Here is a 15814-nt window from a genome sequence, read left to right on the forward strand (position 1 = left end):
TGTGTGTGTGTGTGTGTGTGTGTGTGTGTGGTTGGGGGTTCATACTAGAAGCCACTTGTTGACACTCAGTTTAGTGAAGAAGGAGGCACTTTAGTATGGAGCAATTGCTTATTTATATCTCTGTGTAATTGGAACCCATCTTAGAACCTACACACTAATCATAATAGTCTGGAAACAACCACTGGAATATATATTAGATATATATAAAAAATTGTCTTGGTCCGGAACATATTCATATTCTTTCTGTTTTAAAGGTTTCGTAGGACTGGCGGTGACAGTTACTTTGGTTGCTAATGGTCAACAGCTAGACATCCAGTTTTATAAATAGTTGTTGAGGCTGCTTGTTGCATCCATCTGACACTTGACACCAGAAGATCTCTCGGACCCGCGTGTTAACCCAGGGCCTCATTTTGTCCCCAATGATGGACGCTCGCTCACTCTCTGGGACCACTCCTCTATTTCTGTCCGCTCTCCAGCCCAGAGTTCCAGTGGCTGCCTGTTGCTGCTTGCTCAAAGGCCTGGTTGGATTATATACTGCATGGAGGGTTTTTGGTTTTGATTCTTTGCAATAGGAAGAGACAGAGCTGCCAGAAAACTTGTGTGTACTGTCCTGGCAGAATTGGCTTTACCGGAACCTTTCTAGGAAGAGAGCAATCTTTGGGGGATTTCCAAAAAAGAAAAGAATAGCGCCTTACAGATGGCCAACCAAATGGTAAGACATACTGACACATATACTTGAAATATTTTTTTCTTCATTGATAAAGAATAAATTAGGGCTTCACATAGAAAGTGGCGAAATTTTTACAGTTGTGTTCAATTTTGTTTGATCAACTTTTCTGTGCCACATTTTATTCTGTGTGACTGACAGTTTTTGGTCCTGTTCCTTTTGGCTGTTAGAAGTGATGGTTTAGCTGCTGTACTTTCTACCCTTTCGACCCCAGATTCCTATGCAATATGGCCCCCTTGGTGTCATGTTTTAGTACTGGACTCCCTTCATTGGACAGAAATAAACCTGCCGCATAAAGCACATCAACAGAAATCACGCTGACAGGTTGACATGTTAGACAGATTACTGCCATATAAAAAAGGTCCCAAATTATAGAGATTTTGAGTATCTTCCTGCATCTGTGAGACATGAAGGCTGCAACATGTAGATTAAAATACTGTGTAGACAGACTGCATGCGCTTGCATGTGCGTTGTGTTGTCTGTGTTCCCTCCCTAGAACAACCTTTAATTTTTAACCATAGCAGAGGCAACAGCAAAAAAGTTGGGCTTTGCAACGCAATAAAATGATGGCTGTGGTAAATCATATGTATTTATATGACATAAAAATATATTTCATATTTTTCCCATGCAACAGTAAGTTCCATATGAAGTTGATAAATCAGTACAGCTCAAAAATATTTCTGTGCAATATTGAACAGAAGATACAGCAAATCAGTGTTCAAATGAAAGGGAAATCTTTCTATCCTTCCCTCGTTATGCACAAATTTTCTGCGTTGCCCATGCAATCCGGCTGGAGCAGTGTGTGTAGCTGTTGGTCTGTAAATGTGTGTGAGATGTATGGCCCCTGGGTCAGGTAGTATTAATGGACCACCAGATATTCTGGGCAAGGTGAAGGCTGCCTGGCAGCTGCAGTTAATTTAACTGGTGCATGCACATTATGTTCCCTTACCTAGCCTTTCTATGCAAAAACACACACACACACACACACACACATATACATATACATATATATATATATATATACTGTATATATATGCATATATATATATACTGTATATATATGCATGTATATATAGATATATAGATTTAGCTGGTTTAAGTATCAGAGATGCAGACCTTTTTTTCATGGTGCAATGTAACTGAAGCGTACTAAAACCGCACCTCTTTTGATATTATCTTTTGAAATGTTATTATTACATTAATGTCAACCAAAGTCTTCACAATTCCAAATGCTTCTTCTGCATTTACGATTGTTTTGTGTGCGTCTTTGACTCTGATATTTACAGAGATTCCAGGGGAATCCTCCTCTTTTCCTAAGTGAACTCATGTGAAGTTGATTCTTCACGTCTTTGTCGTGTCTAGCAACAGGATCGCTGTGTTCAGCACATATCCCTGAAGGTCACCGTAATTTACTGAGGAGGATTAACAGGGCTGTTTTCAGAACCAAAAACAGAACATGTTGCTTAATCCACAAAAAATATATCCTTTAAATAGGCTTTGGCTCGTCTTCAGTCTGTCATAATCTTCTACAGTAAGAAAACCGCGAGTAATTGATAACTTCATGAGACCATTATACAAAAACAGTCCTCATTTGAAAGTGATAACATCAAAATGTTTTGCAGATAGTTAAGCAGGATGTATGAAAATGTTTGACATCCTAACGTCACCAGTGTTACTTTTTCTCTTCTGCTGCAGGACGGCACAGAATTCAAGAGATTTCAAGAGAATGCACCATGTCTTAGGAGCTGACAGCTGCACCACTTCCTCAGTCGCCAACGCTGGCCCCTAAAAACTGTGCGGGGGAAGAGTGCGTTCAGTTTTCTGTGCGTCAGCAAACTTGAATGAATGACTGAGAAAGCAAACAGAAGGCCGCGCCCTGAGTGAATAAGCATCATGACTTCAGTGGAGAAGCGCCACTCGAGTCGACGGAGCGGCGGCCACCGGAAGCACAGTGATGGCGGCTACAGCGACACCTCGAGCGGCGGCTCCTTTCTTGATGAGACGGATCGGGAGGTCAGCAATCTGACCGACCGGGCATTCAGGAGTCTGTGTATTGGAGATGAGGCGGTTTACAATGACTCGGATCTCTGCTCCTCCTCCCCATCGTTGCAGAGAGACAGACAGCAGGCCTTTGGTCAGAGGGGCCAGAACTGGAATATGCACAGCAACAGGGAGGTACTTAAGAGATCAGCTCATAAGAGCTTTAACCTTCAGATTCAGCAGTATGGACAAGACTGGGTCCAAGAGGGGCTGTTTACGGCTGAGGCCCAAGCGGAGCCCCAGTGGGGGGGTTATGGGGAAGGAAGGACAGAGGGGCGGGTTTCTGCCACATTCCAGCACTCCTTTTTAGATGTGCCACAACAACAGAGAGCTCTGAATGAAGACCACACTTCTTTCCTGAGTAACGGAGCGATGGCGCTGAGCACACAGCAACGCAGGAGCCGCTCCAGAGTCTCTTCTCTTATTAAAGCTTTCAACTCGGAGGGCTACAGAGAAGAAGGTGGGGTGGATGGGAAGCCTAGGGAGTGGAATAACGACACAAACTGGGACAAAACAGCTCTTATGAGCATCCAGAGGGAACTTTCTGAATTCTCTACTGCCTACAGCCAAAACTTGAACAGCAGCCCCTTCGCCCCTACTGGCCCCTTTCCCACAACTGGTTCCTTCTTATCTCAGAATGGCTTCTACTCATCCGAGATAGCCACGGCAGCAGCTCAAGTGGATTCTACTCCCTCCTTTATCAGATCTTCCCACGGTAAACACAGCATCTCTACAAGGTTGAACTCTAATTCCAAGGTCTTTATACACAGCGAGTACAGCCCCTTCAAGGTGTGGAGGGACTGTAACAGCTTTCCCTTTCAACACGGAGAAGTCTCAGGGTTTTTGCCTTGCTCAGAGTTCCCCAGGTGGTATGAGACACCTATGTATCAGGAGCTATCGCTAGAGCCCCAGCTACAGGCTCCCTCCATGCTTGAGGAAAGGGGGGTGGGATCTCAGAGAAAACCTCTTGAGCATGTGGCTCCTCCCTCTCTTCCACGGTCCATCTCCACGTCCACATTGCTGCAGAAAGCCTCTGCCCTACAGAAGCGCTGTGAGTCAGAGCTGCCAGGGCACTGTCCCCCCAGGAACAGGACGCAAAGCCTCGGAGCTAAGAAACTCCCATCACAACGGCCCTCGACTGTCTCAACTGTCTGCCCAGACACTGTCAGCTCCATCACTGACCTTCAACAAAAGTTCACAGTGATGACATCAGAGCAAAGGATTACAGCTGAGATGATTGCCAAGCAGCATGGAGGATTATACAGAAATGATGATTCAACATCGTTTGGCAACCATGATGCGATCATGACGTTGGAGCAAAATGTTGTCATCAGTAGCATCAGCACAACTCCCTTCAACATCAGCAAGCTGCTGACACCTTTGATCCCCACACATCCGGAACAGGAGATGTCAGAGGTCCAGCAGTGTGCAGTCTCTCCTCTCACGGTGGAGCACCCACCTGTGCGGGCTGAAAGCAGGGGAGCCACTCCTGATGTGAGACTGTCCAGCTACAGAGCTAGAGCTACAAGCCTCCTCTTCAACCTAAAAGACAACAGAAAGAGGGTAAAGAGCACCTACACCCCAGCCAAATTTAAAGGGCTGGAGACGACAGACAAAAACAAACAGGCCATCAGACAGGACATAATTGAGCCCAGAGACACAGTTATAGAGATACCTGATTTCCCAGAATCAGACATTCAAATCCACCAGGTTGTTGGGCAGGGGGGGCCCAGCATGGAAGGAGCTGTGCCACATCAGCCTTTACCTGAACATTTTGGACCGCAACTTATGGCATTAACCACCCCACTCGCCATAGCATGTGGAAGCCAAGACAAAGAGTACACTTCAGATGATTTTCTGACTGCTCAGATGCCAAATGAAATGATTCATCACACAGGGCTCAACTGTCACGCCCAAGAAAGGTACACAGCTAATCAGCTTGCTTATAGACAGAGACTCCTAGAAGACTTCTCATCATTCACTCCCAATACGACAGACAAGATGAATAAGATTGGAACTATCCGTGACAATAAATACAGGCTGGCAAGTTACAATTACCCGGGTGTCTCTAATACACTGTCCATGATTCCATTACCGGTGCCTAAAAATAACCTAAACCCCAAAACATCATACACAACAACAGAAACTCATAGATTATGTGATGATAACACAAATCAAACAGAACATCAAATTAATAAGGCTAGGGAAGGATTTACCAATGTAAATAGATATGAGCAAATTAAAGAAAACAAATATGGTTTCGGCGACGTGTCTTCCATTGAAAGTTGGAAAAAAAATCATGACACAAAGACTTTAGTTCTGAAAGGAGGATTAACTCCTCAATGGCAAGGAGCGTTACCTTCCTTGACGGAGAAAGACCAACACTCACAATTCTCTCAGAGCGTAGCGAGTAGTAGCATGTTCCAGTCACAGCTACACCAACATGGAGGAGGCAAGTGGAATATAAATATGGAACAAGAAAAGATGGAGCTGAGTGAGAGTTTGGCTGAAGGAACCTCCTTTTATCCACAAAAGGATGTGCTCCATACCCCTTGTCACGTAGCAAATCCTAACTTTTCATACCAGCCAAACCAAGTGGAGCAACGTTCTCCACTCAAAGATGTTACAGCAAATGGAAAATGCGGTCCTGAAACATTACAGGACAATTATGGAATTCAAAACCACTATGGCAACATGCATCATGAAATTACGGAAAATCATCCAGCGCTGGATTATCATCAACAAATAAGCACAGAACAGGAATATACCAAACATCAGTTACATTATCATGGTAAAGACAAATACAAAATGCCCACAGAGCATGAAACGGCTCAGAGGAAACAGGATACCACGTTCCTCAAAGGGGACAAAATTCTGGGATATGAACTCGAAGATGTTAAACAACAGCCTGACCACCATTTCCAGAGAAGCTCAAACCAGATGCAACACAGACAGCATCCTGAGGCCAAAGCTGAAAACGCTCAAGCAGGACAAACACAAGCAGAGCCTCTGCTAGCACAGGTGCCTGAAGAGGCAGAGTGCGTGAGAAAAGACTGGGCTGAACAAATACAGAGAAAAGAATCTGCCAGAGCAGAGCTAATGAAAGCAGGGGAAACCGGTGGACAAGGTGCAAAGCGAACAATTCTACAGAAGGCAAAGGCAGAGCGAGGCAAACACGAGCACACAGAACGGGAGCAAGACGAGCAGGTCAGAGCGCTGCGGGTTGAAGCTGAGCGAACAAATGTAGAACGCAAGAAAGTTGAACTAGCAAAGCCTGAGAGGACAGAGGGGGATGGGGTAGAGGCTAAACCTGAACCAACCACAAAAGAATGGGTGAAAACAGGCCAAATGGTTGAGAAGACCCAAGGAGACCAACCAGAGCAGGCTCATGCAGAGCCAGACCAAGTTGAGCAGATTGAAGTGCACCATGCTGATGAAGATCAGGTGAAAGCAGAGCTACACAATATTAGATGTGAGGACTCCGTCAAAGTCAATGAGAAGGCTGAGTTACTTAAAGCAAGAAAGGTTGATGCAAAGCAATCTCAAGAGGCACAGGCCAAAGGAGAGCAAGTCAACACAGACCAGGCAGAGCTGCCAGCCAAGGAACAGCAGAATCAGACACAAACCGCTCAAATGGACATGGCTAGAACAGAAAAATATAAGGCAGGGCTACCTCAAGAAGAGCCTGCAAAGGTAGAACGGGCAAAATTGAAGCAAGATGAAAGAAAGCAGATAAAAGCGTCACTGGCTAAAAGAGACAAACTGCTGGGGCATCCAGCTAAATCAATATCCAGACAAGCAGAGACAGTGGAAGTCAAGCGTGAGCCAGATAAAATGCAGAGAGTTAAAACAGAATTAGCCAAAGCCAAAGCAGAGCTGGCCAAAATAAACGAGAAAATGAGAGAAGGACAATCAGAAAAACTCAAAAACACAGAAGCCACAAGGGAAGTCGACGAAAATGCTCCCCCGAAGGACGCAACAATTAAACATGAAAAGGAACATGATCTGTCGACACAAAAATATCAAGACAACAAGGACTTGCTTGGAGGGTGCGGTCTACCACCAGTGGATAGAGGGGCTGAGGATTATGAACGCGTCAGAGAGAAATACGGCTTTATTAATACAGTTTCAACCATTAGAAAGCAGCCCACTGCAAACAGTGTGTCCTCAGGGGAGGAAAGTCAAAGGTCCGAATCACTGCGTGATGAAGTTAAAGAAGCAACAGACAAAACAAAATCAAAGAATGAAGGTTATCCTCAAAGAAATGCTCTCACAGAGGATCGGAAGAAAGAATTAATTATTAAATATAGTGATGTCAAAGAAAACCATTATGTTTATAGTGAGTCATCCAAAGAGTTTAAATTAACAACTTCAATTATTTCGTCAACACACGAGAATAAACAAATGCATGATGAAACAGCTATTGGTATCAGTCAAGACAACAAGACAACACCCAAGAAGTCTGATGCTGTGAAACACAACCTGGACCTGGTCTCACTGCCTGGAGTATCGGACCTTTGTAAATCACTCACGCGTGAGAGAAAAACCAGACCGAGTGAGCAGATTGTAAATCCAACCAAAAATGCACATTCAACATCTTTGAGAGCACTGTCTCATAAAGAGAGACCGCAGACCAAGCAGGAGATACTGACCTCCAAAATAAAGGCCCATGCTGAGAAGGAGATTTCAGCAATAAAAGAAAAGGGTTTAGCCATGCGAGATGGATTTTTGCTCAAAAACCCGACTAAGCATTTATCATGTGGACAAAGTAATAATGCACGACAGAGGCCGCCATCAGAAGAGGCCGCAATAATCTCTAATAGTATCACGTCGAAGGAACAGAAGCCTTCTGGTTCACAAAGAGCACAGGTCAGGCCCACTTCATCTCCAAGTGAGGCTACACTACCAGTGAAGTCGTCAAAAACCACAACTTCACTCCTAGATAGCCACTTACCGAAAGAAGATCCTCAAGAACCACTGGAGAGTATGGAAATGAATCAAACCGAAAGTAATGAGAAGAAAATGAACAAAGATTTGGAGCAGGAACTGGAAAAACATGTGCAATCTCGGATGAAGTCGCCAACACACACCAGGGAGAAGGTAGCTAAAGTGATATGTGGAGAAAACTCTGAAAAACAGAACGAGGGACGTAATAGAAAGGGTGCGATGAACAACCACCCCCTCGATGAGAGGAAAGTGCATTCAACGGAACCAAAAATACCAGTTGAATCTGAAAAAGGTCCCAGTGATGCAAATCAAGCTATGGACATAGCGGTGAGAGCTCATCAAGCAGTTTCTGGAGATTCATCATCTACAGTAAAACTTGGCATTGGGCAGAACGACACCATCCCAACAGATGAAAACTTGCAGATCATGGGAATAATGGTAACTGTCAGAGAGAGAAAGGCATCAGTGAGCGGCGGTCAGGTAGATATAGACGTTAAAGAAGAAGACCCAGCAAAGGAGAAAAGGCACATTCAAAAGGCACATGATAACATTAAATCTCACGCAAACTCAGTACTTGAAATGACTAAAGAGAACAATGCTTCTGGTATGTCTGTTGGCCCAACCGAGGTAAAGAGTCATGTTGAACCGCACAAGTCCAAGGATCTTCCGAAAGACAACACAGCTGGTACCAGTGAGAAAAGCATAATTCCACAAAAAGAAAGCTTGTTTGTTAGGGACCGACTGCACGCTAGCACTGTTCTCCATGACTCCTTGGCTGAGAACAAGAAACCCGCCACAGTTATTAAACCTGCGAAAAACATGTCAGCTGAAACTCAGCCAATTCTCTTCAAACAGGGTAAAATAACTGAAAAGGCAAAGAATTACACAAATAAAAACCTAAATACTAATTTATCAAAGAGCAACATCCAAGATGTGTCAGGCATTAATGTTGAATGCAGTTGTGATCATTCTGTGGCTAAAGCAGTGGAAACGCCAAACAACACCCAGAAATTATCCAGAACAAGTGGCATGCCGTGTTGTATGAAACAGCCAGCCAGAGGTGGCGATACAGAGCCACATAGTGGAGAGAAAAGTCAAGATGAGGAAAATGTGCACATTGACTGCATTGCCATCAGAGTTGTGCCTAAGGAGAGCCCTGAAAAAGCAGAAAAACAACCCTGCATTGAAATTGAAGTCACACCTAATATTGTGAACTCAGATAGCGTAAACAAGCAAGCTGCATTACCAAGGTCTGAAGGAAAAATTAACATAGAGGAAGATAACGACAGAACAAAACTCTCAGCACAGAAAGAGTTCAAACCAATAAAGGACCATTTGGAAGTTCAGCATAAGTCTCAAGGAATCCATTCAGCAGGACTCAATGGTGTGCACGGCAATGCAAGCATACATGGCGAAAAACAAGTTGAAAAGGAAATTCTTGATTATGAACAAACAAAAACAGCTGCAACAGATGAAGCAAAGGCACGGACAACAGAGGATGTGTACTTTCAATTCCAGGGGGAAAATGAATTCAATCCTGATCAATATGACAGTGTCAACAGTGCAGATGTTCCAGATGCATATTCTCGAAACCAAAGTTTGGCACAAGGTAACACACAGCAATTAGGTTCTCCGCTCACTTCTCTTGGTGGAGAAATCATAAGTTTACATTTTGACAACGCTTCTATGAGCAAGGAAAATCCCTCACGTCAGGAAGCAAAAAGTCATGCACATGAAGTCAGTGTTGCTGAGCAAGCTAGAAAAACAGCCATGGAACATCATCCAGCAACTTCCAGAGCTGGATATATGACGAGGGGAAATGAACAGGATTTAAAGAAGAGCGCTGGGTTTCTAGAGAGACAGAGTCATCGAGGCACAAAGATAGGCGAAGATATTCCTCTCAAAAAACATGACACACCGTTAAAGATGTCAACAAAGGGAAGAGCGAGTTCTAAAACATTTGGTCCAACAAGGGATAACATAGTTAAAGAACACCTTGGTTACAAACAAGATGTAAAACCTAAACCTAAGGAAAAAGTCTCAATACCTGAGATATCAGCTCTTGCAGACTATGCAAGATTAAAAGTAATTGTGCCGGATGACGAGCGGGACACAATTAAGGAACTTCCTCCGAGTAAAAAAGAGGGATTTATTCCAATGATACAGAGTCGCCAAAGCAGACGCCCAGTGTTCTCTCCTGAGACGCCAGACCTGAGAGTGGAGAAGAACCCTTTACCAAAAGCACCAGAGCCCAGCAACAAAATGAACAAGGATCCCAAATGTCTTGTATTTTCAACTGTGGAGCAAGACCACAAAAGGACTGGGATGTTTAAACTGAGAGACAAAGAGAAACAAGAGAATGTGATCCCAGCCCCCAAAGCGGATGACGCCATAACAAGCAATGAGAAATTAAAAGGCCATAAAGAGAGCTGCAAGCCAATCCCAGCAGCCCCCAAAGACCCTGGTGGCAGAGAAACCCAGAGAAGAAATCAGGAATTGGAGCATTGCACCCATCAGTCGCAGCACCCTTCCATGGCGGAGAAAATCTTAACGTCCTCAATCAGCAGTATGATAGGAAACACTCTGTCGCAATACCCAGACCGGCCTTTCAACGCAGGCCAAGTCAAAAGGCCTGAAGGAGATTTAGGCTTCCCTAAAGAAGAGCGAATACCCAAAACGGAGAACAATTATTATCAAAAAACCATGTTAGGGAAAGTGTGCAACCGAGATCAGATCGGAGCCAAAGAAAGCATTTCAGAAATAAATCAGGCAAGCTGGAAAAACAAAGAAGAGGAAAAAACAGCCCATCGGAAAACAGAAGAGACAAGACCTGAAGAGATTAACCTGGACAGAACAGCTCTGGTGATGGAGGAGCGAAGAGACCCTGGGAAGGAGGAAGAGAAGGGGGTAAGGGAGGAGAAGGCCATCACTTCAAGGATTTGGGAGGAGAGGAGGGAGAAACAGAGGGAAGTGGAGACAAAAACTGCAAACTCGGTTGAAGAAGAGAAAGTTCAAAAAGAAAGGAGAAAGAAAATGACAGAGACGGAGGAGAGGAGAGCGGCTCAGGCTAAAGAAGAGAGGCGGGCCAAACAGAGAGTGGAGGAGAGGTCCGCACGCGAGGCAGAAGTGAGACGAGCAAAAGAGATGAAGCAGAAAGAGGAGGCAAGGATGGCTGCTCAGATGGAGGAAGAGAGGAGAGCTGCTCTGGTGGAGCAGCATAGGAGAGCTGCTCTGATGGAGGAGGAGATGAGAGCTGTTCTGATAGAGGAGGAGAAGAGGAGAGCTGTTCTGATGGAGGAGGAGAAGAGGAGAAAAGCTGTTCTGATGGAGGAGGAGAGGAGAGCTGCTCAGATGGAGGAGAAGAAGATAGCTGCTCAGATGGAGGAGGAGAGGAGCGCTGCTCAGATGAAGGAGGAGAGGAGAGCTGCTCAGATGGAGGAGGAAAGGAGCGCTGCTCAGATGGAGGAGGAGAGGAGAGCTGCTCAGATGGAGGAGAGGAGGAGAGCAGTTCAGGTGGAGGAAGAGAGGAGAGCTGCTCAGATGGAGCAGCAGAAGAGAGCTGCTCTAATGGAGGAGGAGAAGAGGAGAGCTGCTCTGATGGAGGAAGAGAAGAGGAGAGCTGCTCAAATGGAAGAGAAAAGGAGAGCTGCTCAAATGGAGGAGAAGACAAGAGTTGCTCAGATGGAGGAAGAGAAGAGAGCTGCTCAGATGGAGGAGCAGAGGACAGCTGCTCTGATGGAGGAGGAGAAGAGGAGAGCTGCTCTGATGGAGGAGGAGAGGAGAGCTGCTAAGATGGAGGAAGAGAGGAAAGCTGATCAGATGGAGGAGGAGAGGAGAGCTGCTCTGATGGAGGAGGAGAAGATGAGAGCTGCTCAGATGGAGGAGAAGAGCAGAGCTGCTCAGATGGAGGAGGAGAAGATGAGAGCTGCTCAGATGGAGGAGAAGAGGAGAGCTGCCCAGATGGAGGAGGAGAAGATGAGAGCTGCTCAGATGGAGGAGGAGAGGAGAGCTGCTCTTATTGTGGAAGAGAGGAGAGCTGCTCAGGTGGAGGAGCAGAGAAGAGATGCTCTCATAGTGGAAGAGAGAAGAGCTGCTCGGGTGGAGGAGCAGAGGAGAGCTGCTCTGATGGAGGAGGAGGGGAGAGCTGCTAAGATGGAGGAAGAGAGGAGAGCCGTTCTGATAGAGGAGGAGAAGAGGAGAGCTGTTCTGATGGAGGAGGAAAGGAGTGCTGCTCAGATGGAGGAGAAGAGGGGAGCTGCTGAGATGGAGGAAGAGAGGAGAGCTGCTCAGATGGAGGAGGAAAGGAGAGCTGCTCAGATGGAGGAGGAAAGGAGAGCTGCTCAGATGGAGGAGGAGAGGAGAGCTGCTCAGATGGAGGAGGAGAGGAGAGCTGCTCAGATGGAGGAGGAGAGGAGAGCTGTACAGATTGAGGAAGAGAGAAGAGCTGCTAAGATGGAGGAGGAGAGGAGAGCTGCACAGATGGAAGAGGAGATGAGAGTTATACATATGGAAGAGGAGAAGAGGAGGGCTGCACTGATGGAGGAGAAGAGGGAAGCTCTTCAGGTGGAGGAGAAGGAGAGAGCTAAAGAAAGAGAGGATGAAAAGCTGGCTGCCTCTCGAGCGGAGGAGCAGAGGAGAGCAGCGCTGAGGATGGATGCTCTCCAGTACTATGCAATCACTTCAACTGAGTCAGAGAGACGCTTCAGAGACAGACATCTGCGCTCCCCTTTGCCCTGCAGAAGACCGGACCCACCCAGGCTAGAGCCAACTGAGGACTCAGGATCCTTCGCTAGGTCATACGCCCCCCCATCTCCAGCTCCACCCGTTCTCCAATCTAACACCTCCTCCCCTGCGCTGGGAGTCAAGCCCACAATGTTCAGGGTCAAAGATAACACCTTCAGAGGCTCCTCTTTGACAAAGTCTGTTAAACCACGCCTCCATAAGAGCTTTGGAGAGGATCTGAGGGTGGGATCGCCCATGGAAGGCTGGAGAGGGTCGGATAGAGGGGAAGAGGATCAGAACAGAAAGAGACACACCGCTGGAACGCCCATCCATCATGAGGCGGCCGTCGGGTCAAACAGACTCGGTGGTGTCAAAGAGTCGCCCTATCTTCAGGCAGCCCCTTCTTTCCAGGAGTACTCAGTGCCTCGCTCAGAACAAAGGCCCTACTCCAGAAGAAGTGTGGCGCTGGATGAGGATGATTCTCGCTCGGTCATGAGCAATATGTCTGAAGATTTGGAGAGCTTTGCTACCAGTGCGGCAGATCTGGCCGACATGAGGGGACTGTATGATTATGAGAGGCCGGAGTCAGCCTGCAGTTTCAGCAGCGATGTGGCCCGATCGTTGGGAAAACCACCTACGGTGCCCCTGAAGAGCGAGAAAGCCCTACGGAGGGCAAAAAGGCTCACCACTCGGAGGATAAAAAAGGAGTTGTCCAAAGCTACGGGAGATAGCCCTGCTCCAGAGGAGAAACCGCTCCACGTGGTGCCCATTGTCCCCTCCTCCCCAACTGAGCTGCGATCCTCCAAACACCACACCTTAGCTTCCCCGCATTTCTCCGCTCCCATCGCTCTCACTCATGCCCCTGCATTGACTTCTAATGTGCCCTCCTCCCAAACAGAGGTGAGAGCCTCTTACCGCTCTTTTCATGGCTCTCCTCATGCCACTGCCCCTGTTTCTCTCCCTGTTGCCTCCCCCCACATTACCGCCCCCATCTCTCTACCCATTGCCTCTACCCTCCACTCTCTCCCTCACCCAATTGCTCCGAAGACTGTTCCTAGTGTTCCCTCTTCTCCCACTCTCCAACGTGCTAACCATCCGGCCCCGGTTAGACAGTACCATGTGGAGCCCAGCTACGTCCAGTCTTACCCACTGACCCAGCGCAAGGTGCTTCAGGACCCAGGGTCTGGTCAGTACTTTGTAGTGGACATGCCTGTCGAGGTGAAGACTAAGACCTTTTATGACCCTGAGACCGGCAAGTATGTGCAGCTGAATGTGCGGCAGCAGACACAGGGTGGCTCTCTATCCACCCAGCCTGCGTTTTCGCCACCTCATCTCCAGCCCCAACGACAATTTAAGTCACAGCGACAGCCCTATTCTCAGGCAGTCCCTCCAGGCAAATCCTCTGTGCCCTACCAAGACTTCCAGGGTCACACCCCTGGTCGACGGTCCACACCTGTTTCCTCCCTGCCGCCCTATAGGTCACCTTCAGGAATGTCACTCCCTCAGGGGAATGCGATGATGGAGATCTCCCATGGACACAGCAAGGACTCAGAGCAAACTCTGTACATGGACACGGCGTCTGACACTGCGAAAACCTGTGACACAGGGCGTGACACAGACAGCCCCTTTCAAGGAGGCTCAGTGTATGAAAATGATAAGTCAGCCCAGTCAAGACTGTACCCACAACAAAGAGACATCATAACTATGAGTGAACTGGAGGACTTCATGGATATATCCAACTGGTGAGAACAATGACTGATGGGGGGGTGGGGGCGGGGGTTGTTTGGAAAAGATTTGAAAGAAGAAAAAAATAACAAATTTCTTATAGTATACACAGCACTTTTACTGTAGCCAAGAAGAGCAATTCTTACGACGCAAAGATATTCAAGGGCAGTTTGTAATGTTATATATATATATATATATATATATATATATATATATATATATATATATATATATATATATATTTATATATATATACACTGTATATAAGTGCTATTACTGTATATGTGCCTCCTTTAGTTAAAATTAGTTTGTTTTGGTTGTCAACTGCTGTTATGTATATTCACAGTATAGGAGCTTCATTGTGTTATTAATTATATTACAGAAATGTTTACCATTCCATTTGATTTTCTTGAATGTGAGACACAACTTATTTTTCTAGTGTGTGTGTGTGTGTGAGAACGGTAGATCATTTCCACCTAGACAAAACCATGGCTAATTGTATGTACAGTATATTGTGCTCAGTCACAAGGAGGAATGTCAGTGCTTTGACATAAACAGGTTGGTTGAAGCTTTACTCCTGTATTCTGGTTTGAGAAATAATGTGTCCACATCATCATCATCATCATCATCATCACAATCATCTTCTTCTTCCACCGTATTCAAATGCATGACGTTTTCTTATGCTCCTGGTATCACCAAAATAATGCCGATGCTGTGCAGAATTGTCTGTTCGGCCGAAGTGTCAAGGTTTTAAAAAAAAAAAAGAAAAAAAAAAAATGGTGGTGATGTGATTATTGCTGTTCTTTAGGTTTTATTTCATGGAATAGTTCATTTCTAAAGTGAGAGACGTGTGAGAAGTCTCTGCCTTGCTGTGAAACAGAGTAGCGTGACAGTTTTCTCCCCATCCAGGCAATATCAACACACTTTTTAACTCATTCTATGTGAGTACAATACGCCCTAATAAGTCCTACAAAAGTACCTTGTTAAAGATGAAAATAAACCATCAACACAACAATTATTGTTTTTCTCGGTTTTATTTTATATTCGTCCATTAGACGCAATTTATGAGTTTTATATGGTTTTTATTGCAGACTACGCCGTTTTCTCGGAATTAAAGTTGAGTGACACTGAATTAATAGTTTCTTTACTCAGTACATTTGTAAATTCTTATTGAAAGCCAGCACTTATGTGTCCTGAGTGAGTTCCTTAATCGCAGACATCCGGATTATGTCGTCAGAGTTTGTGTGTGTGTGTGTGTGTGTCCATGCTGTTCTAACTATTCCAGATTTAATTAGTGTCTACTACGCCTGCGGGCTCGACACTTTATGAAAATGTCACACCCGCTGTTTTCTCTTACTTTCCTGGTTCATGAACTCATGGATATGGGAACCCATCCACTCTCCGGATTCAAAAGGAGTGACGATGCCACTGTCGGATCCCCTGAGAAGCAGTAGCTTGCTCTGACCACAGCATGGCAGGGGAGAGCGGAGACTCGACAAGCAGCTGCCCTCGCTTACGTTTCCTTCTTTATTATTTTTTCTTTTTTGTTTTTTCCATTTTGTTTAATTAAGGGAATTCCCAAACCAGTCCTCAGGTAAGAAGACAGCAGATCTAACACAGAACGGGAACACAGCGGTTACTCTTTTTTCATGC

The 15814-nt window shown here is 45.8% G+C and overlaps 2 protein-coding genes across 2 annotated transcripts; both read left to right on the top strand.

Moving 5' to 3' along the window:
* Positions 1–600: 600 nt before the first annotated feature.
* cUnh10orf71 (chromosome Un C10orf71 homolog) lies at positions 601–5181 on the top strand (the record flags this gene model as incomplete). The annotated part of the gene is made up of 3 exons (XM_080016969.1): positions 601–712; positions 2423–5051; positions 5168–5181. Exons 2-3 carry the CDS (start codon positions 2621–2623, stop codon positions 5179–5181), a joined length of 2445 nt encoding a protein of 814 aa, XP_079873095.1. The 5' UTR covers positions 601–712; positions 2423–2620.
* Positions 5042–15659, top strand: LOC307242279 (uncharacterized protein). Its single transcript, XM_080016674.1, has 2 exons — positions 5042–14178; positions 15576–15659. Exons 1-2 carry the CDS (start codon positions 5186–5188, stop codon positions 15613–15615), a joined length of 9033 nt encoding a protein of 3010 aa, XP_079872800.1. The 5' UTR covers positions 5042–5185; the 3' UTR covers positions 15616–15659.
* Positions 15660–15814: the final 155 nt, after the last annotated feature.

The sequence above is a fragment of the Zeus faber genome (assembly GCF_960531495.2).
Source record: "Zeus faber genome assembly, chromosome: 16".
Lineage (NCBI taxonomy): Eukaryota > Metazoa > Chordata > Actinopteri > Zeiformes > Zeidae > Zeus > Zeus faber.

Bases quoted from the DNA above. Each gene is read 5' to 3' on its own strand.
- LOC307242279 (XM_080016674.1), top strand. From the start codon at position 5,186: ATGTTCCAGTCACAGCTACACCAACATGGAGGAGGCAAGTGGAATATA. The intron at 14,179-15,575 runs GTGAGAACAATG...CGGATTCAAAAG, and splicing joins TTCATGGATATATCCAACTG to GAGTGACGATGCCACTGTCG.